The sequence below is a fragment of the Sardina pilchardus genome, chromosome 1, assembly GCF_963854185.1.
Source record: "Sardina pilchardus chromosome 1, fSarPil1.1, whole genome shotgun sequence".
Classification (NCBI taxonomy): domain Eukaryota; kingdom Metazoa; phylum Chordata; class Actinopteri; order Clupeiformes; family Clupeidae; genus Sardina; species Sardina pilchardus.
This window is the reverse complement of record NC_084994.1, coordinates 36893519-36921247: the sequence shown is the minus strand read 5'-3', so window position 1 is coordinate 36921247 and position 27729 is coordinate 36893519. Positions and strand designations below refer to the sequence as shown.

The 27729-nt window shown below is 43.4% G+C and overlaps 2 protein-coding genes across 2 annotated transcripts in view; both read right to left on the bottom strand.

Moving 5' to 3' along the window:
- LOC134089582 (stonustoxin subunit beta-like) overlaps window positions 1-8848 on the bottom strand; it is an 11183-nt gene extending 2335 nt beyond the window's left edge. The window contains exons 1-3 of the mRNA XM_062544037.1: window positions 8695-8848; window positions 6658-6828; window positions 5510-5535 (exon numbers count right to left, since the gene is read on the bottom strand). Of these exons, the coding sequence (XP_062400021.1) occupies window positions 5510-5535; window positions 6658-6828; window positions 8695-8777 (280 nt within the window). The 5' untranslated portion in view covers window positions 8778-8848. The remainder of the gene's footprint in view (window positions 1-5509; window positions 5536-6657; window positions 6829-8694) is intronic.
- Window positions 8849-17438: 8590 nt separating this feature from the next.
- On the bottom strand, window positions 17439-27493 carry LOC134089416 (NLR family CARD domain-containing protein 3-like). Its single transcript, XM_062543862.1, has 9 exons — window positions 27448-27493; window positions 25556-25723; window positions 24028-24141; window positions 22552-22665; window positions 22130-22243; window positions 21565-21678; window positions 21249-21356; window positions 19494-20185; window positions 17439-19243 (listed from the first exon to the last, which is right to left on the bottom strand). The coding sequence occupies exons 2-9, from the start codon at window positions 25708-25710 to the stop codon at window positions 17439-17441; spliced, it is 3216 nt and encodes a 1071-aa protein (XP_062399846.1). The 5' UTR covers window positions 25711-25723; window positions 27448-27493.
- Between the last annotated feature and the right edge of the window lie 236 nt (window positions 27494-27729).

The window sequence follows — 27729 nt, the reverse complement described above, 5'->3', positions numbered from 1 at the left end:
GTGCAGAGCTGAACCACAAGCGCAGTTGAATATTGCAGCATTAAAAATAATCAAAGTTTAGCGATCATACATGATACAAAGATAGTCAACGAACAGCGACAGACAGAGTAGGCCTAGTAGTTCTACTAATCCACTTAGAAAAATACTTAAACTATTTACTACACGTAGACCAGGGCTATGACTTAATACTTAGTCTAACAGATTGAGAAGGGCTATGTCGTAAAATAGACAATACGATATTACAGAGGCAAACGAAAGTTAAGGTTGCTTTTGACATAGTACAATGAAGAAAACTGATGCTCTGAATACTGATTCAGCTGTCTCTAAACGTTTTTCTAAGAGAAGCAGTCAACCGCAATTTGGAATACACCTGCTTTTAGCAGGCGGAAGTTTTTCAACGCAAAATAGACGTGCGCTGTTTTCATACATATGGCGGAATACTTAATCAATCGCTATTAGCACCTCTCCTCCCCTGTACTTGCGCGTTACACCCATTTTCAGCTGATCCGCCCAGGAATTAATATGCATGACACGGAAAAACGCAAATAGCCATTTTCAGCTCCCACGGCAGGCAGTCTGCGCGTTTCCCTCATTGCGGCTTGTTTGTACATATCCTCCCCATGTTTTTACGCGCACGCTACGCCTGAAATGGGCGCAAAACGTTAGTACATCTGGCCCATAGTCTCACATTCACACTCACACGGAAACAGGTCACACAAACGGGACAACACACACACACGTTCCACACGTACAAAACTACCGTATTGTCTGTGACTGTATGACTCTCCTGGACATCAGAAGCAATGTAATGATCAATAAATATAACAGGATTACCTGTAGATATTGTTTGTAACTCCACAAGCGGATCGGTCAACAGGTCTACTCATCGGTGGAGGAGGGGGAGACGAGGTGGCGTCTTAGCCAGACGGCGAAGGCGTCCGACCCGGCCTCCCATCCCTACCTTACTGCTGGCTAATCTGCAGTCCATGGAGGCCAAACTGGATGAGCTCCACTGTTGCATCAGCTCATGCAGGGACTTGTGAGAGTGCAGTGTACTCTGTTTCACCAAGACCTGGCTTAGCCCAAACACTCCTTTTGGAGTATCTGACTATGGCATCCGTTTCATCTGCTGATAAAGTTTCCTTCTATACTTCTCACAACTGTTTACATTTCACCAGACGCCCCTGCTGCAGCGGCACTTGAACTGTATGTTGTAAACAAGAGAGTCAGCACCAGGAAGCAATCCTCATCAGAACGGGTGACATCAATCACTGCAACCTCAAAACAGTCCTTCCCAAGTACCACCAGCACGTCACCTGTCCCACCAGGGGCGATCAGACCCTTGACCACTGTTTCACCCCACTGAAAGGCTCATACAGGTCTGTACCACACACACTCTTTGGTAAGTCGGACCATTTGTTCCACACGTACATAACTGCTGTATTGTCTATGAGCGTATGACTCTCCTGGACTCCCTACTTTGTGACCATTTGTCAGTGTTCCTGCTGCCGGCCTACAAAACCGAAGCTAAAGCGTGAGCAACCAGCAGTGAGCAAAGTTCAATGCTGCTCTGCAGAACACAAGTCTGAACTTCAGGACTGTTTTGACATAACTGACTGGTCTGTGTTCAAAGACTCCTCGGCGGAGCTGGACGAGTACGCCGATTCAGTGACAGAGTGCATCAGGTGACGGACTACATAATGGACTTGTGTGTGCCTTCCCATATCGTCCGATCCTTTCCCAGCCAGAACACCTGGGTAAACAACGCTGTTTATCTGAGCCTGAGGGAGAGGACCATGACCTGATTAGATATCAGAACTCAAGGTACACACTAAAAAGGGCAATACAAGTGCCTAAAAAACAGTATGGGAATGAGTTGGAGAATGACTTCAGCAACTGTGACATTGCCTGTGGAAGGGACTGCAGGTGATCACAGACTATAAAGCGACACCAGCTCTTACAGACACACCTGCCTTGGTTCTGGATGAGCTAAATAAATTCTATGCTCGTTTTGAGTCTCGCGAGTCTAAACGGGGGGATGAAGGTGCTCTTCCAGTAGGAGGAGACATCTTACAGGTCTCAGAGGGTGAGGTCGGCAAAACCTTTAAAACGGGTTAAAATTCACAAAGCTGCCAGCGCTGATGACATCCCGTCTTGTGTATTCAAGACGTGCGCCACTCAGGTGCCACAAACCTACACTGACATCTTCAACTTGTCCCTGCTCTGGTGCACAGTGCCTTTGTGTTTCACAAAGACAACGATTGTGCCAGTGCCCAAGAAAAGTGCTGTGTCTTGCCTGAATGACTACTGGCCCATCGCCCCTAACCTCCGTGGTGGTGAACTGTCTGGGGAGACTGGTTACAGCCTACATCAATACACACCACCCTGCTTTCCTGGACCAACTTCAGTTTGAATATAAGCACAACAGATCTGTGGATGAAGCCATCTCCATCACCTTGCATACTGCCCTAGCTCACCTGGACAAGAAAAACACCTGTCAGGATGCTGTTCACTGACTACAGCTCTGCCTTTTACACTGTTGTGCCATCAAGAGACCTGGGTCTGAGCAGCCTCCACACGCTGTCAGAGGAGGGCTGAGTCCATCATCAAGGACGCCAGCCACCCAGCTCACTCCCTATCCTCTCTTCTCTCCTCTGGTAAGTGCTACCAGAGCAAACACACACATACTAGACACACACACACCGAGTAAGCAGCAAACAGTGAGCAATAACACACACACAGACACAAATACTGAACACACACAGACAGACACACACACACACACACACACACACACACACACACACACACACACACACAGTAAGCAGTAAACAGAAACAACAAAGGGGTGGTTAATGTTACACATGACTACATTTGTAGAAGTTTAGCAACAGACAGCAACTAAGCGGGCGGGACTTCAGGTTGAAAAATGACCAATCACAACAGGCAACTTCCTTGGTTCTGTCCCCGAAACTGTCAAAAGTCAACCCACGCGAGCAAAGCTGTACTTCAAGAGAGCGAGCAGAACTCATCTTGGAGAGCGTATGGCCCCCAGCTGTTGTTTTCCTTGCTCGCTGTTGTGTCTATGCGAGTGAATTAATAGTATTTGCTCCTGAGGATGTTGTATTGCGCTTGCAAGATATGACACTATTCTACCACCATAGACCTCTGTCAACTGTCAACTGTCACCTCTGTCAACTGTCTACTCCACACGCTGTCAGAGGAGGGCTGAGTCTATCATCAAGGATGCCAGCCACCCAGCTCACTCCCTCTTCTCTCTGCTTCCCTCTGGTAAGCGCTACCGGAGCATTACCACCCACACCACACCATTCAGACACAGTTGAATACCACAAGCTGTCAGCAGTGTTGTGCATGAACGAGTTCAAAAGAACGCGTTCATTGAACACGTTAATTTTTCTGAACGCTGAACTGAACGCAACACATTTGTAAATAATGAATTTGAACGTGAATTCGCTCAGATTATGTGAAATGAACGACGAACGTCACTGTTGATGTCCAATTAAACGTTACGTAATTTATTTTGTCCTGAGAAGTCGAGTGACACTATCTGCTGGCAATTTAGAAACAGTATGTCGTTGTCACACTTACTGCCCACGGGCACCACTCCTAAGCTTTGCACTACCTTACTACATTACCCATGATCACGTTACGCATGATGCATTCGCGGAAAGATTCTGCACTTGTTAGTGATGATAGAGGGATGCATAACGTGTTCAAAGAGCCCTATAGTATGTCACTGAACAGTTCCATCGCTGCAGGTAATGCAGCAAGGCAGCCTCCTCCATACTCCCGGTGTAAAAACTACACTCTTCCGCTGTCAGGCATGCACAGCTGACGCATTTATTAATAATTATTAATAAATGTGCGGCCGCATTTATTAGGCGTCGGTATCTGCCATAGACCTAAAAGAAATGTATCTGCCCAGCGAAATGAAGCCCAATTTACGGACATTCTCAATTAGATGAGAACAACAGGTGGCTGTAGCCTATATTCCGTCAGAAAGAGATTTTCATTCAAATGAACTGAATTTGAACTAGTTCAAAATTAAAAATGGTGAACTATGAACGTGAACAGTTCACTTTGCACGTGTGTGAACTGAACTTTGAACTAGTTACTGAAAAGTGTGAACGTGCACAACACTGGCTGTCAGAATCCTAAATGGTCAGTGACTAAACAGCTCCTTCTCTTTATTGATTAATTCTACCCACACGGTTAATTTCACACTTGCTATACTGCATCCGGAATGTACACTGTTTTTAGTGTTCATGTCTCATGTCCATGGGCCTGTGGTTTTATGTGTGTATAGTTGTCTTATATATTACATGTAGGTACAGGAGTTGTGTGTGTGTGTGTGTGTGTGTGTGTGTGTGTGTGTGTGTGTGTGTGTGTGTGTACAGTATATATATGGCTGTATAATGTGTGCGTGTATGGATAGTATGGCCATGAGTGATACTGTACAGTTGTGTATTGTCTCATATAGAGTTGTCTATCCAACTATCCTTTATTTATTGCCCCCATGCCCCCTGTGTTTATTTACCCCTTTTATCCTTGCACTACTGCAACGAATGGTATACGAATTTCACTAAATTGCAAACTACATGCAACAATATTAAGTCTTGAAACTTAAAGCAAACACACACACACACTCACACACACATACTGACACACAAACAGGAAAACAAACACACACTCTCAAGCACACAAACACACACACAGCCATACAAATGCAGATGTGCACACACACACACACACACACACACACACACACTGCACACTTTCACCACCGCACATTCACAAACACACTTTCACTCAACCTGCTCTATCACTACCTGGTGCACTGCATCCACTGTCAACGATAAGAGCAGACCGTAGCATATCATTTGTTGTATTGAGAGGATGATTGGCTGTGATCTGTCATCACATACTGTAGTTAAGCTGCTACAAGCTTAAACTGCTCTCCACCATTAAAACGTATACACACTACCCAACAAGTCTGGAGCATATAGAGCTATTGTGAATGTATAACATCTACTACATGAGTTTGAACAGGACATACAGTATCTGTAATCTAAATTAAAAATCTAGTCATCTACAGTAATATTTAATCCAATATGTCAAACTTTGCTTGCTTTTTCTATCCTCTAATTCTATTCTTTTCTTCCACTCTAACTTGAGACTCTCCACATGTTAATCTGTCTCTGTTCTCAAGGGCCTCTCATGTGTCATGCCGTACTAGTTCTCCTTCTTTGTCTGCCATGATCCCTCTGATGTCTGGCTACTGTAACATGCCAACGTGTCAATCTGTCTCTGTTCTCTCTCTGTCACTATGATTCAGTGTGTTTCTGCAGGACACCACAGACCCCCATACATGATCTAAAGGCCTTTCACATACAGTGGTGGCCTACGCCACAGTGACATAGCTGCTTACAGTAATAAAGAACACTTCAACATCATAAGCATAACAGTGCAACAGTAGATCAACACTTACATTTTATCAGTTCTCCACGGGCATGTCTTTAAAGGGGAGAGAGAGAGAGAGAGAGAGAGAGAGAGGGAAAGAGAGAGTAAATTAAACAAAGTAAATTCTACCATTATTAGAAGACAATAATCTTCACCACCTTGAATGTTTTAAATGGCAAAACAATGACATTGCTGTGTTACAAGAGCAATATGCCACACAAAGCCTTGTTGTCAGTGACTTAGCAGGCGCAGATGGTAAACATTTTCAGAGTACATCATAGCCCTCATTAGTAGGGCTCATAACTCTAAACAATGAAACTTAAGAAATTGCATAGACATTCGACCTGACTGTTATAAGAGCATTAGGCCTTTTAAAGTCTTTCTGTCAGTGACTCTGCAGGTGTATTCTAAACTTTGTAGTTTATTTTCTGAGTACATTATATCCGTCAGTAGTCATCTTATTACAAATAATTCACTAGCTCATGATCCGAAATTTGTATAAAGACATGCGGTAACAAAGTGTGTTTGGCGAGGTCTCTGACCAGGGTCCTAAAGTGTTTTGTGGGAGCGTGCAAGAGTCAACTGTGCAGGCAATAGTCATGCAGGACCCCTTCATACACCCCTTTATTCTTAACTAAGGAAGACTGGAGGTGTGAGGGGAGAGAGTGAGCAATTTAACCCCATGCTGCTGCTTTGGCAGTTACAGTATGCTTTTATCTGCTATTACTGTTTGGTTTTGTTCATGTAAAGCACATTGAATGACCTCTGTGTATGAAATGCGCTATGTAAATAAACTTGACTTGACTAGTAATTACTCAAGCTTATTATTATGCCATGTAAACAGCAAGGTTTGTAAGACCGACTGAGACAGAGGCGTGGCAAATTCCTTCTCGCTCCTCCTGAACTTGAGTTTCTAAACACCATCTAAAGACACTGATGAAATTGAAACTTCAATTGCATCAACATGCTATAAGGTATCAGTGACTCAGTCATATCAGACATTAGACTGGACTCTGACATGACTACCATGACTCTCAACACACTCCTGCTCACCTAACCCATATTTACTACTTGGTAGAAAAAACACTGACATAATGTTGTGTGGTGAACATACTGGTACTGAAACTATATATAAAAAGACACTGTTTAAAAGCCTGAGGAAAGTCAAACACAAACCTCAATGTATGCAGTTTACAGTTGATGTCACTTTTCAGTGAACTCAGAAGCTGAATTCCAGTGATGCTTATGTGATTGTCACTCAGGTCCAGTTCTGTCAGGGAGACCATGTGCTGCACAGCAGAGGCTAAAGCCTCATAGGATTCCTCTGTCAGTTTACAACCAGCTAGTCTGCATAGAGTGACAAAGACAGAGTGCAAAAGGCAGAAAGGAATGATATAATTTAATTTGATTCATTTTAACAATAATATGATCAATAATCAATATAACAACCCATAAGCACTGGGAAGTACATCACTGGTCTCAACTCAGCCAGCCCATCAGGATGCTCTTATGTGTTCATAGATTAGTTACACGCAGTGTTCATGGGTCTCCTGGAGACAGGCAATCATAATGTGGGTCCAGGAGACATTGCATGTTTAAACCAGTAAACCACCATATCAAATATACCACCATACAAAACTGGACACAGGATCACTGTATGCCAGTCATATAAATTCATAAACAATACGGTTATCATTTGTATGAATTTGAACACTATTCTGGTCCCTTCCTACATAGTGTAGTTTCATCCAGCTCACCAGGAACACAACAGATTCAGAATGATATAAGTTGATGCTGAGGAGATTCTGGGCATGAATTAGAGGAGCCCCCTTACTAAAGCATCAGACTATTTTGGTGTGTAGCAAACAAACACAGCCCATCACTCAAACTCTGGCGATATCTCCCTGCACTCAGGAACTGAACTGCAGCGATATTCATATGATGGTCACTCAGGTCCAGTTCTAACAGGATAGAAGTGTAGGCAGCAAGCTTTAAAAAACGTCAATTGTTAGAATGTTAAGGAATTGTAGAGCACTCTCTCTGCTAGGATCTCTGCTAGGACACATTCACTCTCTCTCTCTCTCTCTCTCTCTCTCTCTCTCTCTCGTGGCCAGACTGTGCTGGTGCTACAGGGTGTCTGCGTAATCGCTGCCATGTCCTGCTGCTGGTGGTCGAGCCAAACCCGTCGTTATACCAGGTCCCATGCACTCCATCATCTGGGGCCACTGGCTTCTGTGCCTCCAGTGTATGTGTGCCTCAGTTCACACAAGGTCATTAGGAAGCTTTTGTGAATGAAACCCGCTTCTCGTCTGTTTGTTTACTTTGTTTGGACATTGGACTGTTTTCTCAGTGTAATCCGGGTTGCTGTCTTTGGGGTGCTGAAACCCTTTGGAGCCGTGTGCAAATGGTGAACCAAACGTGGATCTCCTGTCAACATTGAGTATTGTGGTGCTATTCTGCACAACATTTATTGTAAAGGGTGGCATAGTCAGACCATACTGTGGTATAATATACTGTAACTGGGTTCTAACTCCCAACGGCCACACAATGTTTAAATGGTGGAGATGAAACACAGCGTTACTGTGCTGGGTGCTCTAGATGCTAGATGCTATATGCTATCCTTCTACTTCCCTCTACTACCATCTTCTTCATTACACTCTGGCTGGTGCTTAAACGTTTGAAATCACTCATCCTCTGGTTCTCTTATGGTGTTTGAAAAAGCAGCATTATTGTTACCCTACGGTTTAAATGGTGGAGATAACACACAGTGTTACTGTGCTCTGTGCTCTAGATGCTAGAAGCTACTTCCTTCTACTACAGTACCACCCTCTTGATAACTCTCTGGCTGGTGCTTATTTCTGCACTCTCATCTGGTTCGCCAGGTGGTGTTTGAAAAAGCAGCATTTATTATTACCCTACGGCCTCCTTTTTACCATGTAGCTTGCATGTTAGACATCAACTTTAAGTTGCTTTGGATAAAAGTGTCAGCCTAGTGAATAAATGTAAATGTATATGGGACACATCAGCAGGGAGAATTTATACTACCGTGACACATTCACTTACATAAACAACAATAATACATTATGTGATGATATTTCACAACTTCATATCTGGATTCCAGTGCCCCAAAAACAGAAATCACAATCATATGCCCAAGTATGAATGTATAAATAAGGCCTCTATGAATTCTGTGTCCTTCAGAGTTTTACTAACCTCAGTTTCTGCAGTTTGTAGTTTGGGTTTGTAAAACCAGAGAGCAGCTTCTCTTCTGATGTTTGCAGATCACAGCCACTCATGTCCAACTCACTCAGTTGGGAAATATATGACAGCAGAACTGAGACCACAACCTCAGAGGAGCTGTGTTTGAGTCTACAGCTGACGAGTCTAGAGTGAGAGAATAAAATACAGTATAAACAGCATGTCCTCTATACTACTTACATTCCCAAATATTTAAGCATTATCGCACGAGTGGCAGTGGTGTTGTTGGCCTATATCGCCACGGCTGTGGTTCGCCGTAGGCATGAAGCCGAGGGCTGGGTGCTGTAGGTAACCACAGCCGTGGCGATATAGGCCAACAACACCACGACCAAGAGTGCGATAACGCTTTTATACAACAGTTCCATTGCCAACAAAAAAAGATACCAGAGTGCATTTTTAAGGAAGGATAATTTATTTTTTGCCATTGTTTTTTTTAGCACAGTTCCTCCGTTATGCGAAGTAGGCCTAGCTCAGAACGCGTGTGGTTGCTATGCAGCTGCTAAATCAAAGAACAACCGTCTCTGGATACATTATATTAGCGGAGTGAGCGGACATTAGCTGTGAAGAGTCACCAGTGATGAAATTGCTTAATATCACCACTGATAGAACGCGTCTCGTCCAATCAGATATTGCTAAATCGTTCGACCGGACCTAACTGTTGTTTAAGATATGATATACTGTTCATTAGATCAAACAGAAAGCACATGTCTGTGTGCACTGTCCAAAATACAGACCTCACTTTACAGTCTTGATTCAGTGGTTGATGGAGCAGTTCTCCTCCACAGTCCTGAAGCTCACTGTCACTGATGTCCAGCTCTCTTAGATGGGAGTTTGCCCACTGAAGAGTTGAGGCCAAAAATCGTCCATTTAGTTTACAGCTAACAAGTCTGTAAGAACATAAACCATGTAACAGAGAATCACAAGGAGAGCAATCAGAGACCAATCAAGAGTGAAACACAGCTGTTGTTATTGTCTGGTTAATACACTCAGTTAACTGAGCTCTACACGAGACACATCAGGTCTATGACAACATCAACATTGGCACAATAATAAAAGCCAATGTTTCTCAAATTCATGTCTTGATTCTAGCAGAAATCAACAGTGACATTATTTTAAGTTCAACACTGTGAATGTGCACATGTGTAGGCCTATGTGTCAGAGTTCTACTGACCTCAGTTTCTCCAGTTTGCAATGTGGGTTTGTAAGACCAGAGAGCTGCTTCTCTTCTGATGTTTGCAGATCACAGCCACTCATGTCCAACTCACTCAGTTGAGAAATATATGACTGCAGAACTGAGATCACAACCTCAGAGGAGCTGTGTTTGAGTCTACAGCTGATGAGTCTAGAGTGAGAGAGGAAAACACTATAAGCAACATGTCCTTCATACTCCCTATAATCCCAAATAAGAAATGCCAGATAATAAAAAGATGGACGGTTTTTTTTAATCAAACAGAAGGCACATGTCGGTGTGCACTATGCAAAGACACAGACCTCACTTTACAGTCTTGATTCAGTGGTTGATGGGGCAGTTCTCCTCCACAGTCCTGAAGCTCACTGTCACTGATGTCCAGCTCTCTTAGATGGGAGTTTGCCCACTGAAGAGTTGAGGCCAAAAATCGTCCATTTAGTTTACAGCCAACAAGTCTGTAAGAACATAAACCATGTACAGTAACAGAGAATCACACAGAGAGCAATCAGAGACCAATCAAGAGTGAAACACAGCTGTTGTTATTGTCTGGTTAATACACTCTACAGTTAACTGAGCTCTACACAAGACACATCAGGTCTATGACAACATCAACATTGCCACAAGAATAAAAGCCAATGTTTCTCAAATGCATGTCTTGATTCTAGCAGAAAACAACAGTGACATTATTTTAAGTTCAACACTCTGAATGTGTACAAGTGTAGGCCTATGTGTCAGTTTTACTGACCTCAGTTTCTCCAGGTGGCAGTTTGGGTTTCTAAGACCAGAGAGCAGCTTCTCTTCAGATGTTTGCAGATCACAGCCACTCATGTCCAACTCACTCAGTTGAGACATATATGACTGCAGAACTGAGACCACAACCTCAGAGGAGCTGTCTTTGAGTCTACAGCTGATGAGTCTAGAGAGAATAAAAAACACTATAAGCAACATGTCCTTCATACTCCCTATAATCCCAAAATGATATGATATACTGTTCATTAGATCAAACAGAGAGCACCAGTCTGTGTGCACTGTCCAAAATACAGACCTCACTTTACAGTCTTGATTCAGTGGTTGATGGGGCAGTTCTCCTCCACAGTCCTGAAGCTCACTGTCACTGATGTCCAGCTCTCTTAGGTGGGAGTTTGCCCACTGAAGAGTCACAGCCAGAAATCTTCCTCTCAGTTTACAACCAACAAGTCTGTAAGAATATAGACCATGTAACACAAAACATGCAATCAGATACCAGTCAAGAGTGAAACACAGATTAATTGTCCTATTAATATACTCTACAGTTAACTCAGCTCTATATGGGACACATCAGGAAGGAGTATGATACTACAGTAACAGGTCTTGGACCAACTCTCTCACATCAACATTGACACAAAAACAAAAGACACTGTTTCACAAATTCATGTTTTGATTCCAGTAGGAGATAACAGTGACACTCTTCTATGTCCAACATGTGAATGTGTAGATAAGACCTGTGTGTCCTTCAGAGTTCTACTGACCTCAGTTTCTCCAGTTGGCAGTTTGGGTTTCTAAGACCAGAGAGCAGCTTCTCTTCTGATGTTTGAAGATCACAGCCACTCATGTCCAACTCACTCAGTTGAGAAATATATGACTGCAGAACTGAGACCACAACCTCAGAGGAGCTGTATTTGAGTTTACAGCTGGTAAGTCTACAGAAAGAGAGGAGAACACCATGAGCAACTTGTCCTCTATACTCCTTACATTCCCAAATATGAAATGGTAAATAAAGGTGTTAGCCGTTTATTACTTCAAGCAGAAATACCAGTCTGTGTGTGTTAAAGGTAGGACGTGGTCAGAGTGGTGTGAGGATGATGGAATTTAGCACTCAGAAAAGGATGTAGGATAAAAGTAAAAATATCATTATCAATAAATACTTCCATTGAACAAAATAAACTGACTTGACAGCCAAAACAATAGGAATTCCATAAAGGCAAGACAAATACAGTCAATTGCATAGACAAATTGCACTTACAGTACGTCCATTCATCAGCAACTCTCCCAGTCAGACTAAAGCCACCAGTTTAAATAACCCTGAACGTACCCCTAAAATTGGATCAATCCAATATCCAATATACAGCCGTGGTGTACTGGTTAGGGCTTCGGGCTTATAACCGGAGGGTTGCCGGTTCGATCCCCGACCAGTCCACCACGGCTGAAGTGCCCTTGAGCTGGGTTGAGCTGGGTTACTGTGTGTTTCACCTCGCTGTGTGTGTTCACTAATTCGGTTAAATAAGGTTAAATGCAGAGAAACAAGTTTCCCTTACGGGATCAAAAAAAAAATTAAAAATTCTATTCTATTCTACTATACATAAGCAGGGGTGTTCAAAGGCAACAAAACATAAATGAGCTTCAAACAGCATCAAAACACATTCTAAGTACTAGAAAATAAATAAAATACACAAACAGTTTGGCATAACCAAACACGACAAAACAGCAAAATTAGCCATATTTACAAAAGAAATACCATGTATTGAACGTCCTGGTGAGTGGTGACCCAGGAAGTCCCAACATATTTTTAAACAGACAAAGACGCGACATTCACTCCTATACAAACAGACTGAAGACGCAACAATGGACACCGGTAGGACAAACACGTAACGACTTGATAATGACTTGATACTTCTTTGAAGCTAAATAAACGGAACATTTATATGACAAGACGTTGTGTGATTATTTTAACAGACGTAATGTGATTGAATGGTGAATGTTTTAAACTGTTGGGAGTTGTGATGTTAGGTGTAGTTTAGCGTACGCCTCGCCGTAGTGTTTGAACATCGTAGGCCTAGATATAACAGCTATAACAGCTACGGAAGCAACGGAGGAAGGGTCTGATGAATAACATGTATGACTGATGATTATAAACAGCACAAAGAACTACGGGAAACAGACACATCCAACAAACATGTACTTGCAACCCGATAAAGATGAAGCATAAGGTGCTGTGTCCACCAAACACGTTTTTTGCGCAGACGGCGACAATTTTCAATGTAAAGTCTATGTAGCTCAGCGCTCACAGCGCTGAGCGCCCTCGGCGGGAAAAAAAAGTCGGCACCGACCGTTTTTTGTCGCAGCGCTCAGAGCGCTCAAAGTTGAAATCTGTTCAACTTTTAGAACAGCGCCGGGCTCGTCAATGGCACTTCTCGTTATAAACCGTCTCTGGTTTTGGTAACTTAGCAACAATAAACACTTATCGAAGCGCCGAGAGAAGGAGGTTGAGGGCGCTCTGGCTGTTAAAACGCGTTTGGTGGACACAGCACCTAATGATGGCAGTGCTTCACTGCCGTGATGGTGGCTATACCAAAGATCCTTAATTAGGTACTGTGTCCACCAAACGCGTTTTTTGCGCCGACGGCGACAATTTTCAATGTAAAGTCTATGTAGCTATCGAAGCGCCGAGAGGAGGAGGTTTTGCGCGCTCTGGCTGTAAAAAAACGCATTTGGTGGACACAGCACCTTATTGACAAGATAGAGCAACGTAATGCATCTCTATGGAAGCAAAATTCGAACAGTTCCGGTCTGCTTAAAGGGGCGTGTTGCAAAGACGTCATAGTGGGATATCGATCTCTGTCAGATAGGCAACCCACACAAGCAGTGCATTTCGAATGTTAGCAGGTCTGCTTAAAGGGGGATTTAGCCCCCCTCCCCCTTGTGAAGACAGAACGCGGAAATGATGGAACGTTTGCGCCTCTCGCTCCGCTTTAACCCTCTCTGGCTATACTCGCCCCGTCACAGTGTGCACTGTGCAAAATACAGACCTCACTTCACAGTCTTGATTCAGTGGTTGATGGAGCAGTTCTCCTCCATGGTCCTCCAGCTCACTCTCACTCATGTCCAGCTCTCTCAGGTGGGGGTTTGCCCCCTGGTGGGCCAAGGCCAGATAACTTCCCCTCAGTTTACAGCCAACAAGTCTGTAATATCATAACCCATGTAACAGAGAATTACAAATAGTGACATCAAATAAGACATATCAATTGAAGTTTAAAGTATCAATGTTGTCATTGTGTGATTAATAAAGTCTACTGCTATTCAATCAATCAAAGTGCATAACACCAGTGAAGAGTCCAACCCTGTTCAACGACCACCATGTTACAGATTAGAAATCAGAGCTCAGAAACAGGGTACATGTTAGGAACCATGCACATGGATTAGTAAACAAAGGGAATAAGTTCATAAACTGTGTGTGTGTGGATGTGGATAAATAATCCAAGGGGACGATCTGTCCTCCTGGATAAACCCCATGCTGACACGACTCAGACATGCACTGTTGATGTTTCTGCTAGCTACTGTGGAGTGTGGACATGCAGGAAGGGAGCCTGTCACGGCCTAAAAGGCGTTCTGTATAAAGGCAAATAACCACTATTGAAGAGAGAGAGAAAGAGAGAGAGAGAGAGAGAGAGAGAGAGAGAGAGAGAGAGGGAGAGAGAAAGTTGCTTGTAGCTTCTTCAAAATGTGCTAATTTACAACATTTTATTTTAGAGGACAGTATCCCTGCATGCCATTGGATTTCACTCTCTTGTATTAGTGCACAACCATCAGACCAATATGACAAATCAGTATCTATTGTTACCCCTACGGCCTTGTACTGTATCTTGAATATCAGTTCTCAAATGTAGGACACTTTAAATGTGTCAGCTAGTAGCAGGGAGTATTAATGCTAACTAAGAAGTCTGGGACAAATTCACTTTCACTTAATTGGCCCAGTATTAAAAGCCGTTGTTTCACAAACTCACATCTTCATTCTGGTCCCAAAAACGGCATCTTTATTATATATTTTACTGACCTCAGTTTCTCCAGTTGGCAGTTTGGGTTTCTAAGACCAGAGAGCAGCTTCTCTTCTGATGTTTGCAGATTACAGCCACTCATGTCCAGCTCACACAGTTGAGAAATATATGACTGCAGAACTGAGATCACAACTTCAGAGTAGCTGTATTTGAGTTTACAGCTGGTAAGTCTGAAGAAAGAGAGGAGAACACCATGAGCAACTAGCCTGACTCTCGCCAGACCCTTGTAGTTCCGCCATGCTCCACCAGAGGCGTTTCGCTGAGCTCCACACAAGGGTCTGGACGCGAGGGCAATCCAAACCCCTGGGCCAGTGATCAAAAAATAAGCAACCAATCAGGAGCGCCGAAGCGAGTGTTTGATTCAAATAACAATGGCGGCACGCAGCGAGGAGTCTTGTGCTGACATTGATTCTGCTATTTCAACCGTTTTGTCGAATCTATCGAGTATTCATTCTTTAAAAGATTAACAGAGAATAGTTTTGAAGACATTTATTGGTGGCAAGGATGTTTTTACTCTTCTTCCGACCGGGTTTGGCAAGAGCTTGAAGAAGCCTAGCACGTCATTCAAGATAACAGGCAAGTGGTTTATCGAATCACATGCGAGGATGTTTTACAAGGACCCGCCTTCAGAAATACATCTCCTATCGAGAAGTCCCAGATCCTTGTGTGAAGCAGACAGCGAACTACAGGATCTGGCGAAAGTCAGGTTAATGAGCAACTTGTCTTCAATACCAAATATGAAATGGCAAATAAAGATGTTAGCTGCTTAGTACATCACACAGACAACCGTGTCTGTGCACTGTGCAAAATACAGACCTCACTTTACAGTCTTGATTCAGTGGTTGATGGAGCAGTTCTCCTCCATGGTCCTCAAGCTCACTGTCACTCATGTCCAGCTCTCTCAGGTGGGGGTTTGCCCCGTGGTGGGCCAAGGCCAGAAATCTTCCCCTCAGTTTACAGCCAACAAGTCTGAATGAAACAAACATGAAAAAGAGACCAGAATCAGAGGATAATCAATCAAAGTAAGCAAACAGCAACTGTGTTCTTGTCTGGTTAACACAATATACTTTTAACTGTATGTGTCTCAAAATAGTCTACAATATTACTGACCTCAGAGTCTCCAGTTTGCAGTTTGGACTCTGTAGAGCAGAGAGCAGCTTTTCTTCTGATGCCTGCAGGTCATTCTGACTCAGGTCCAGCTCTCTTAAGGGGGAGTTTGCAGACTGCAGAGCTGAGGTCAAAATCTCCCAGGACTTTTCTGTTAGCTTACAGCCAGCAAGTCTGCAGAAGAGGCAAGGAATGGATCATGTTTAAATCTGCAGGAAGGGTGAGGGAGGAAAATAATACATGTGCTCCCCATAGAGTATGTAATCCAGACCCAAACCAACACGGGGGGGATAAGAGGAGAGAATATATAAGCCCTGAATACCATGCTGAGTTAACGCTGTCCAACTACAGACACAACACCACTAAAGACTGATCAGTGTGATTAACCCAGAGCTGCATGAACAGAAATCTGACTTATCTAAACAGTTCAGACTGGAAAACATCATGTTCAGTGTTTTTAATTACACCCCATTTATACCATACACCTCCATGGAACATTTGCACCTGCATGCTGAATTGATTTGATCAGGTGCAGAGATGGAATATTCTCATGATGGGATCATTCACACAACAGGAAATAGATAAATAGGAAACCTAACAAACTGGAAAATAAGATACTGTCAAATTTTGAGATGTGCAAAAAACTGTACACCCACCCCTACCCTAACTAACAAACACACACACACACACACACATTTGATTATTTTATTTAGAATGGCCAATACTGATTAAAACAACACAGCATCCAAATAATGTCAAAGAGCCTGTTATATCTCACTAGACAATACAAACATTATGCTGATAGTCACAACCACATGAATGAATAAATAAATAAATAGGCTATGTATCTTAAGGATAGAGGTGGCATCGCCTTCTCCAAACATGCAGACTACCTATGATTGCTGATACAGAACAGTATTTGGCTAATCGCTTAGAGGTCTTTTTACTCAGTCCAGCAATTTGCAAGCCTCTAAGGCAGAGTCTGTGCACATGTCCTAGACTACCATAAATTAGGATAATCAGTTTGGTACTGTAACCACATGCAGCTAAAGCATTTGTTAATGGCTGGTATTTTAACATTTTCTCAGAAAAACACAGTTCCATGTACGCATCAAAGCAACAACCTACTTCCAAAATCAGAATGTTCTTAGAAAGTTCATTGACAACTACAATGTCTGGAGTGTTCGGTGAGGACACTCCTTAGAGCGTATGCGTTATCATTCAGATTTGAAAACCAGTTGGTTTGAACAGTCTTATTTGTGTGTATTTTGCTTTGTCCAGAAGATTTACGCAGTTCTTGTGCTGTTATGCTTACAATGCGGTCATGGCGCGCGATGTAAAGGCCTTTAAACGCAGGGCACCCGTTCATAATGTGCGCTGTGGATTCCATTGTTTTATCGCTATGTAGTAAGCAGAATGGCTCACACACACACACACACACACACACACACACACACACAGTAAACTGTTGTTCGATTTCTCTGTGTAAACTATTCTTCTATATTAAATCAGCCTACATATCAAACATGAGCTCTAGCAAAAATGTCAGGATTGTGCAGTGTGTGTAATCACTGAAGTATTCATTTTGATACTCACAGTGCCTTTCTGCAGCATCTCACAGCTGGCACCAGTCTCCTCCGTCCCTCGTCTGAAGTTTTGTATTTCTTCAGGTCAAACTCATCCAGCACCTCATCAGACATCAGAAGCACATAAGCCAAGGCTGAGCAGTGAGCCAATGTGAGCTGTTTCACAGCACCTTTCTCTGCCTTCAGGAAAGCCTGGATTTCATCATGAACAGAAGAGTCATGCATTTCCACCAGGCAGTGGAACAGGTTGATGCACCGCTCAGGGGAGATATTTTGTCTCTGCATCACCTTCAGGTTCTTGATGGTTTTCTTAACACTGTCTGGGCTGCTGTGTGTGTGTGTCAGGAGGCCAAGCAAAAGTCTCTGATTTGACACCAGAGAAATGCCATGAAGGAAGCGAACAAACAAATCAAGGTGTCCATTCTTGCTTTCCAAGGCTTTGTTTACTGCATTCTTCAGCAACTCATCAAGAGGCACATCTGGTAAAGACCTAGACTTTCTGCTAAGAAATGCCTCCAGGACCTTCATGTTCTTATTCAAGTAGGAGGCAAACAAATGAAGTGCAGCAAGAAACTCCTGGATGCTCAGATGCACAAAGCAGTAGACCTTCTTGTGGTGAAACACACATTCCTCCCTGAAGATCTCAGTGCACATGCCAGAGTACACTGAAGCTTCACTGACATCAATGCCACACTCTCTCAGGTCTTCCTCATAGAACATGAGATTGCCATTCTCCAGATGCTTGAAAGCCAGCTCTGCTAGTTTCAATATGACACCCTTATGTGATTCTAGGAGGCTCTGTCTATCTGTCTCACTTTCTTCTTGATACTTCTGGTTCTTCCTGGTGGTCTGGATGAGCAGGAAGTGTATGAACATCTCAGTCAAAGTTTTGGGGGCTTCCTTCCCATCATCCTGTTCCAGTATTTTCTGAAGGACAGTGGCTGAGATCCAACAGAAGACTGGCATGTGGCACATGATGTGAAGACTCCTGGTTGCTGTAATGTGTGAGATGATTCTGTTGGCTTGATTATGGTCACTGACTCTCTTCCTGAAGTACTCTTCCTTTTGTGGGTCATTGAATCCTCGTACTTCTGTTACCTGACTGATGCACTGAGAAGGAACTTGACTGGTTGCTGCAGGTCGGGAGGTTATCCAGATGAGAGCAGAGGGAAGCAAAGTTCCCTCAATGAGGCTCGTCATCAGCACATCCACTGATGATGTTTGTGTCACATCAGACAACTTCTGGTTCTCTTGGAAATTCAGTGAAAGTCTAGTCTCATCCAGACCATCAAAGATGAACACAATGTGGCAATCTTTGTATTCACCATCTTGTAGCTCTCTAAGCTCAGGGTGGAAGTCAAGCAGGAGCCTGTGAAGACTGTACTGATCGTGTTTGACCAAATTCAGCTCACGGAACGGAAGCACAAAAATGAAATCTACATCCAGGTTAGCTCTCTCCTCTGCCCAGTCAAGGATGAACTTCTGCACTGAGACGGTTTTTCCAATGCCAGCAATCCCCTTGGTCATGACAGTTCTTATGTGTCTCTCCTGTCCAGGCAAGGGCTTGAAGATATCATTACAGTTGATTGCTGTGTCTTCTGTAGTTTGTGGCCTGGATGCTGACTCCACCTGCCAAACCTCATGCTCATTATTCACCCCTTCACTCTCTCCCTCTGTGATGTAGAGCTCTGTGTAGATCTTGTTCAGGAGTGTTTGAGTCCCTGACCTTATGATACCTTCACATATGCTCTCAAACCTCCTCTTCATACTGGCTTTATGGGTCATCAGTACTCTGTTCAGATCATGGTTGTCTATTTTACAATACACAAACCAAGAGATAAACATTATTCATAATTAACCGGTCAGTGTCTGTCTAGAACACATTTCTTTAGCACAACAGTACAATAGTGTTTTTACAACAAGTGTGTAAAATAACCTTTTACTATCTTAACAGATAACAGATTGTATAACATTTTGATTTATTGCAAATGAATGGTCTCTTCATCCAAGCACAAGCCCCGATCATGGACACAGATATGATGGAGATATTTTAAGACTCACCTGTTAGTTTGGCCCTTTTGACTGGAGCATGCTCAGTTGGCAGATGGGTGCTGCCTCTCATGACTGTGTGCTCATCTAAAGGAGACTGTGAAGAGATCTGTGCCATGTGGATGTGTGGATAAAGAGGGTGCTGGATGTGTGGATGATTATGCTGCCCCATGGCTGAGTCTGAGTACTGAGGATGCTGTCCCGTGTCTGTGTGTGGGTATGGAGGAACTTGTGCCATGTTAGAGTTCAGATGAAGTGCCATTTCACTGTGTTGGTATGACAAAGGTCGTGTCATGGCTTTAGGTGGGTATAGGTGAGGTTGTGCCATAGCTGAAGATTGGTGTAGGTGAGGTTGTGCCATGGCTGTAGGTGGGTATAAGCGAGGTTGTGCCATGGTTGTAGGTTGGTATAGGTGAGGTTGTGTCATGGTTGCAGGTGGGTATGTATGAGGTTGTGGCATGGATGTATGTGGATATACAAGTGGTTGTGGCATAGTTGTGTCAGGGTTTGTAATGAGATGTGTTCTGGGTCTCTTTCTGCACTGGGGACAGCTGTAGTCTCCTGATGGACCAGACTGGCTCCAGTGGCTGCTGATGCACTGCCTGCAGAAACTGTGTCCACAGCCGGTGATGACTGGGTCCCTCAGTAGCTGCTCACACACTCCACACCTGGACTGATCCTGGGTCAGGGTATTCCTACTCCCACTGCAGAGACACAATAATTAATAATTGCCCTCATTATTCACTGGATCCTTCCATTGCAGAAAAGCTGATAGTTAGTAGAGATGCACCGATATAGAATGTTAGGGCCCATAACGATAACCAATGTTTATTTTGTTTATTTTGCTATAGTTTGTTATGGCCGATAACGATATGGCACACGATAATATCACACAAATGTGAAAAGTGAAGGGGGCAGCATTTAAGCAGCATGTGTGGCCCCTTTAAGGTGAGGGAGATGTCAGTGAGTACGTGCTAGTGACTGTGCACACACTGAGTGAGTGCTAGTGACCGTCCGTGTGAGTGGCCAGCAAGAGAGTGCTAGTAGGGTGCTAGTAGTGACTGTGAGTGGCTACACTTCTCCAGGGTGTACAGTAGGTGTGATGCTGAAATCTCACTATGGAGATCAGATTGTGAGTGAGTGCTAGTGACCGACCGTGTGAGTGGCCAGCAAGAGATTGAACACAAATGCTGTAGCTACAGGCTGGTTCCTAAACCCACTGCAGAGACAACAATAACAGCGACGGATGCATCATTCACTGCATCCTTACCAATAATAAAAAAGCTGATATCATAACAGTCCCACACATGTGCATGAACACATTCAAAAGCACCACAAGTGGAGGTTAAGATGCAGATGTGCAGATGAATTACTATGTGCTGTTTAGACAAGCAGAGCATAAGCTAACAAGGCACATACCCATGTACTCGCACACACACACACACGCTAGGGTGCATCAAGTGCTCCTTTTTCTCTCAAAAACTCTTCTATGGTGAATAGAGGAAAATATTTCATATTTTATGACCGATTATGGTAATTTACCCGAGCACGCACTCACGCACGCGCGCGCGCACTCACACACGCACGCGCGCGCGCACACACACACACACACACACACACACACACACACACACACACACACACACACACACACACACACACACACACACACACACACACACACACACACACACACACACACACACACACACACACACACACACTTCTGGGTGTGTATAGGTATAAGTGCAATATCAGCAATCTCACCTTGGATCAGAGTGTGGTGCTCCACTGCTGAAACTGTAAGGGGGATCCATGGACATGTCACTCTTCATAGACACACAGCTGGGCACTGGAGACACTGGCTTTCTCATTCTTTTCCCACACAGACACACACACACCCATATAAACAGCATGTTGTCTTTTACTTTTAACACACACACACAGACACACACACAGACACGGCATGTTGTGTCTTACCTTTCACACACACACACACACACACACACACACACACACACACACACACACACACACACACACACCCTTCTCGAGGGTATAGGTGAAATATCTGCAATCTCACCTTGGATCATATTGTGGTGGTCCACTGCTGAAACTGTAAGGGGGATCCATGGACATGTCACTCTTCATAGACACACAGCTGGGCATTGGAGACACTGGTCTGTGTGTCTGTGGTCTGGATACACAAGAAGATGGAATAACAACTCAACACATACTGTACACACATACACACAGACACACAGACACACACACACACACCCTTCTCGAGGGTATAGGTGCAATATCTACAATCTCACCTTGGATCAGATAGTGGTGGTGCACTGCTGAAACTGTAAGTGGAATCCATGGACATGTCACTCTTCATAGACACACAGCTGGGCACTGGAGACACTAGCTTTCTCATTCTTTTTCCACACAGACACACCCACACATACAGCATGTTGTCTCTTACTTTTAACACACACACACACACACACACACACACATAGACACAGCATGCTGCCTCTTACCTTTAACACACACACACACACACACACACACACACACACACACACACACACACACACACACACACATACACAGACACACACTTCTCGAGGGTATAGGTGCAATATCAGCAATCTCACCTTGGATCATATTGTGGTGGTCCACTGCTGAAACTGTAAGGGGGATCCATGGACATGTCACTCTTCATAGACAGACAGCTGGGCACTGGAGACACTGGTCTGTGTGGCTGTGGTCTGGATACAAAAGGAGACAGAATAACACCATAACTCAACACATACTGTACACACACAATGCTTTCTTATTCCTTTTCCTCACACACAGACATGCACACACACACACACACACACACACACACACACACACACACACACACACACACACACACACACACACACACACACACACACACACACACACACACACACACACACACACACACACACACACACAGCATGCTGCCTCTTACCTTTAACACACACACACACACACACACACACACACACACTTCTCGAGGGTATAGGAGTGACAGCTGAAATCTCACTTTGGATCAGATTGTGGTGGTCCACTGCTGAAACTGTAAGGGGGATCCATGGACATGTCACTCTTCATAGACACACAGCTGGGCACTGGAGACACTGGTCTGTGTGTCTGTGGTCTGGATACACAAGAAGATGGAATAACAACTCAACACATACTACACATACTGTACACACAGACACACAGACACACAGACACACAGACACACACACACACTTCTCAAGGGTATACAGGGCTCCAGACTAACTTTTTGCATTGGTTGCACTGGTGCGCCTAGCTTTTTTTTTTTAGGTGCACCCACATTTTCCCTTGCATCGCCTTTAGCGCCAAAAGGTCACCTTTTATCGCTCTCCTTTCAGATAATGTGAATGATTTTTTAACAATAAGGTGTAGAAAAAGCTTGTCTTTATTTGAAACACATTATACAGTATAAGGAATATAGGCCTACATATTATTTCTTAAGATTTTTTTTAAAGATTTATAGGCGATATATAGGTGTGTGTGTGTGTGTGTGTATACATAATATAATTATTTAGGCCTATATATTCTATACTGAAATTTCTGATATTCATGACATTCATGACTATTCATATTACAACTCCGCCTCTTTAATGCAGCTGTCGGCTTGAAGCCTCAAAATATTGTAAACAAAGTAGGCTAGCATAGTTGGCTAGCTTATTATAGTCTACCGGTTGGACTGTTCAGTTTTCCCATGTGTGTTTAAGTTTCAAGGTAGGCTAATACCTTTTCTCCTTAGGACAAGCCCTTTTGGGTCTTGGAGTTGGAAAACATTGAGATGATCAGTCAACTTGAATGCAAGAGTTTTAATCAAATTTGTGCAGTATGCTATGATGCTAACCGTATTTTATTATAATTTAGCTTGTCGTCTTCTATGCGTCATTACTTATTCTGAAAGAGCATGTGGGGGGCGGGTGTCCATTGAGCGCGCACGAGAGGGAGAGGGAGAGCGAGAGAAAGCGGGCCAAGGAGAGGGGGTTTACTTCTATACAGTTTGGATAGAAGTAAGCGCACTCTTACATTTTTTGGGCGCATATGCGACCAAATTGTTTGCACTCTGGAGCCCTAGGTGCAATATCTACAATCTCACCTTGGATCAGATGGTGGTGGTGCACTGCTGAAACTGTAAGTGGAATCCATGGACATGTCACTCTTCATAGACACACAGATGGGCACTGGAGACACTGGCTTTCTCATTCTTTTTCCACACAGACACACCCACACATACAGCATGTTGTCCCTTACTTTTAACACACACACACACACACACACACACACACACACACACACACACACACACACACACACACACACACACACACACACACACACACACACACACACACACACACACACACACACAGCATGCTGCCTCTTACCTTTAACACACACACACACACACACACACACACACACACACACACACTTCTCGAGGGTATAGGTGCAATATCTGCAATCTCACCTTGGATCATATTGTGGTGGTCCACTGCTGAAACTGTAAGGGGGATCCATGGACATGTCACTCTTCATAGACAGACAGCTGGGCACTGGAGACACTGGTCTGTGTGGCTGTGGTCTGGATACAAAAGGAGACAGAATAACACCATAACTCAACACATACACACACAATGCTTTCTTATTCCTTATCCTCACAAACAGACATGCACACACATACACACACACACACACACACACACACACACACACACACACACACACACACACACACACACACACACACACACACACTCTTTTTTTTAAAATATATACATTAATGTAAACATGGAAGGGGCGCATCAGCTAATCCGGAATCTGTGGCAGGGCAATGAGTGTGAGAGGATAGGGAATGGCCAATGTAAGTGGCTAATGTGTGGAGGGGGAGGGTCCTAGAGACAATCGAGCGCACGTAAACGTCTGTGGGAAGGAGACATCACCACTTGCTCCGTGCGTCTGAACAATGAGCAAGTGAACTATTGACTCGTTCTTCTGACCTGTGGCCAGTGTGCTGGTGCCAGAGTCTACAGTGTCACAGTCGGATGCTGATTCAGAGTCAGAGTGTTTGTGTGGCCAAAAAAAGGCCCTCTCTGACTGAACTGTGACGAGGGGGCGTTGCCAAAAACCCAATACAGTACAGTTGTAGCCTACAAGAAGTTACCTGATGTAGTGTTATCAAACAAACACACACAGATCGCCGCCAGTGCGCACAATATATATATGATAATAACTTTATCATACTGTAGTTCCAATACAATGCCATGAAAGTGAAAGTCAATTTTCTGGAAGTGGTAAAATATAGAGCTTAAATACTGTAAGCAATATTGCTTGCAGGGCAGGGCTAAAGTTGCTCGGGCAACTGCCCATCTGCCCTCTCGGACTGAACTGTCCCTTACAAAAAAACAAATGGATGTTGCAGGTGGACTTCGTGAAACTTTGGACATTCAAATTCTATTAGAAAACATTGAGTAGTCTTGCCTACACTAGTGTAGCATAAGCACTACTTAGAAGCATATTTCCAATCATTAACGTGAACAATATTAGACAGCTAATCTTATGCTGCATATTGCATGTGAAAACATAATATAAACATTTTTTAAATCCCCTTTGTAATCCATGTTCAGATATTAATTTTAAAACCAGACAACCTCACTATAATTGAATGTTGAATAAAGTATCTATCTATAATGACAGAATGTCTAATAATGGGCTCTGCTAACAGTCTGCATTAACTTGAATCCACACATTTTTGAACTGATAGCTCCCCTGCACCTCAAATCAAATGGATTTGAGACTGTCAAGTTGGATCTGAGAAGTTGTGCTAACTTGAGTAGTGCCATTATTGTTCTGAAAGAGTAGAAATAGGATTAGGGCCTGGTGTGTTTGTGTGTGTACGTGTGTGTGTGTGTGTGTGTGTGTGTGTGTGTGTGTGTGTGTGTGTGTGTGTGTATGTGTGTGTGTGTGTGTGTGTGTGTACTCTGTTTACTGTAACTCACCCTGCACTGAATTGCACTTGTCCTTTGCTGACTCCCTGATGTCCATGAGTAACGGACTCCTCGCTCTTCAGGGACACGTGACTGGACACGGCACATGCTGCTCTGCCTGTCTCATTTCCACTGACCGCGTCCTCACCCTCTTGAGGGGAATCCATCCTAATCAATAATCTATCAATCAATCCATCAATCCATCAATCAATCAATCAATCAATCAGTAAAAACAGGAAATAAAGATAAAGAGAGGACGGCATAAAGACGGATAAGGTTGCTGATGAAATGATTACATTTAGCATCTGTGTGGACCAATCAGATCTGTGCGTCCATTTCTGATCCACAATTGTTTCACGCTTAGTTTTCATTATTATCATGCCAGATCATAGACCCAGAACACTAGTTTACATGGGCTGGCATAAGGCGAGCCAAACATACCCATAATTCTTTGTGTTTTGATGAAGTTGGTCACATGTCTTAGGGATCTCTATGGGTGTTTCTCAAAGTCAAGAGCTCGTCCTTGATAGAATGCTTTCTTTCAAGTCGAGTGCTAGAGAGACAAGGCTACACACCTTCCCAGTACCCTCTCCAGCCGTCAAGATCACATGCAATGGAACAGCCTAGCGAGTGTGGAAGTGCACGTCAATTGTGCACGGTTCCGGCTGCGCGCTTAATTAGAACCGTGGAAATTGTGCTGCTTTTACAGGAGTTCCGACAACTGCGGCTGCACTTTCCTCTAAATAAACTTTTTGGAGTAGCCTACAGTATTTCCACATTCAGCTTGGTCTTCACATATCACAATCCGTAGTTTATAATTATGTTAGTGTCAATGGAAAGTTATACCGGTAATTGGCAACAGCAAATGTTAAACTTCTACAAAGTTCGTATTGGGCGAAGTTCTGAGATAAATTAATAACAAGTCTATCGCAACTTGTTCATGCACATTGACATATGCATTTATGATGAATATGCACAATAACTTGATATAAATGCCTGAGCAAATATACGATGGCATTAACAAAACACTTGATAAATCATATTTAGCCTACATTAACACGCACTGCTTCTTTGCATCTACTTTCCATCTCCCTCTCTCTCTTTTTTTTTAAACCGCACCGTCAGAAAATTTCTAATTGTTCATACGCAAAGGATTGTGGGTTATTTCTTCACTCCGAGGATCCATAGATGCATCCTCCAAAATTCTCCGAAATTCTCAGAATGAAGGACTCAGTACTTGCTAGAATTTGAAAGCATCCTTGACTTTGGAACAGTGCTTGACGAGATTTGATGACGTAACGTCCTTGAAAAAGTGGCTTGGAAGGAGCAATCCTTGACTTTGAGAAGCACCCTATAACAGCCGTCTTGATAGAACGCACTGGAATGACAGGTGAGCGGAAGTGCAGAAGAAAAACATCCCCCCACCACCACCCTCAACTGTACCCCGAGCACCTCGCATATGGCTATTAGGGCGCTAATACTATGTACAAATTACAACTTGGGCTTGCTGAACACTTCATGTCCAAACTGTAGGCCTACCCAGTCTACCAATATTACATATTACAACTACACTGGATCCACTTGATCAATGGCCAACAGTCGATGAATCTAGACGAGTCTAGTCCCGAAGTGGCTAATACGATATTTCTCTCATGTCCACGGCTGCAATATCTGAGTGAAGACCTGCAAATTGTGGAAAAGTAGGCCTGATCTACTCTAGGCGACTATTACAACGTAGGCCGCCATCATCAACAACTCCGTTTCGTCTCGTCTCCGGTTGTTGATGATTCCCTAGGGTCCTATCTTCTTTTTTTTCAGTCCACGAATAAGCCACCATCACTACATCTTTAGAATAGCATACAGCCGTTGGCCTAATTGTAATTTTGTATGTATAGCCTACTTACCGACATAAAATTGATAGAAAAATCCTGAGCGTGACTTGCCCTGGAGTCTTCCTTTACTTTCGTTTTCACCGGTTCCGCGTTGGTCACATGGGCAAAAATAGCACGTTCCAAAGTAAATTGGAAAAACTACTCCCCCTAGTGGCTGTGCGGAGTGGTTCAAGCGAACAATTGGAAAAGAATAAAGGAAATCTGGCCATTTTCTACTTTATTTCTCTTGGACATTCTAGTATTCTTCTTCCATCTCCTCAATCTCAGTGTAATGTAAGTTAAACTTAAAACTAA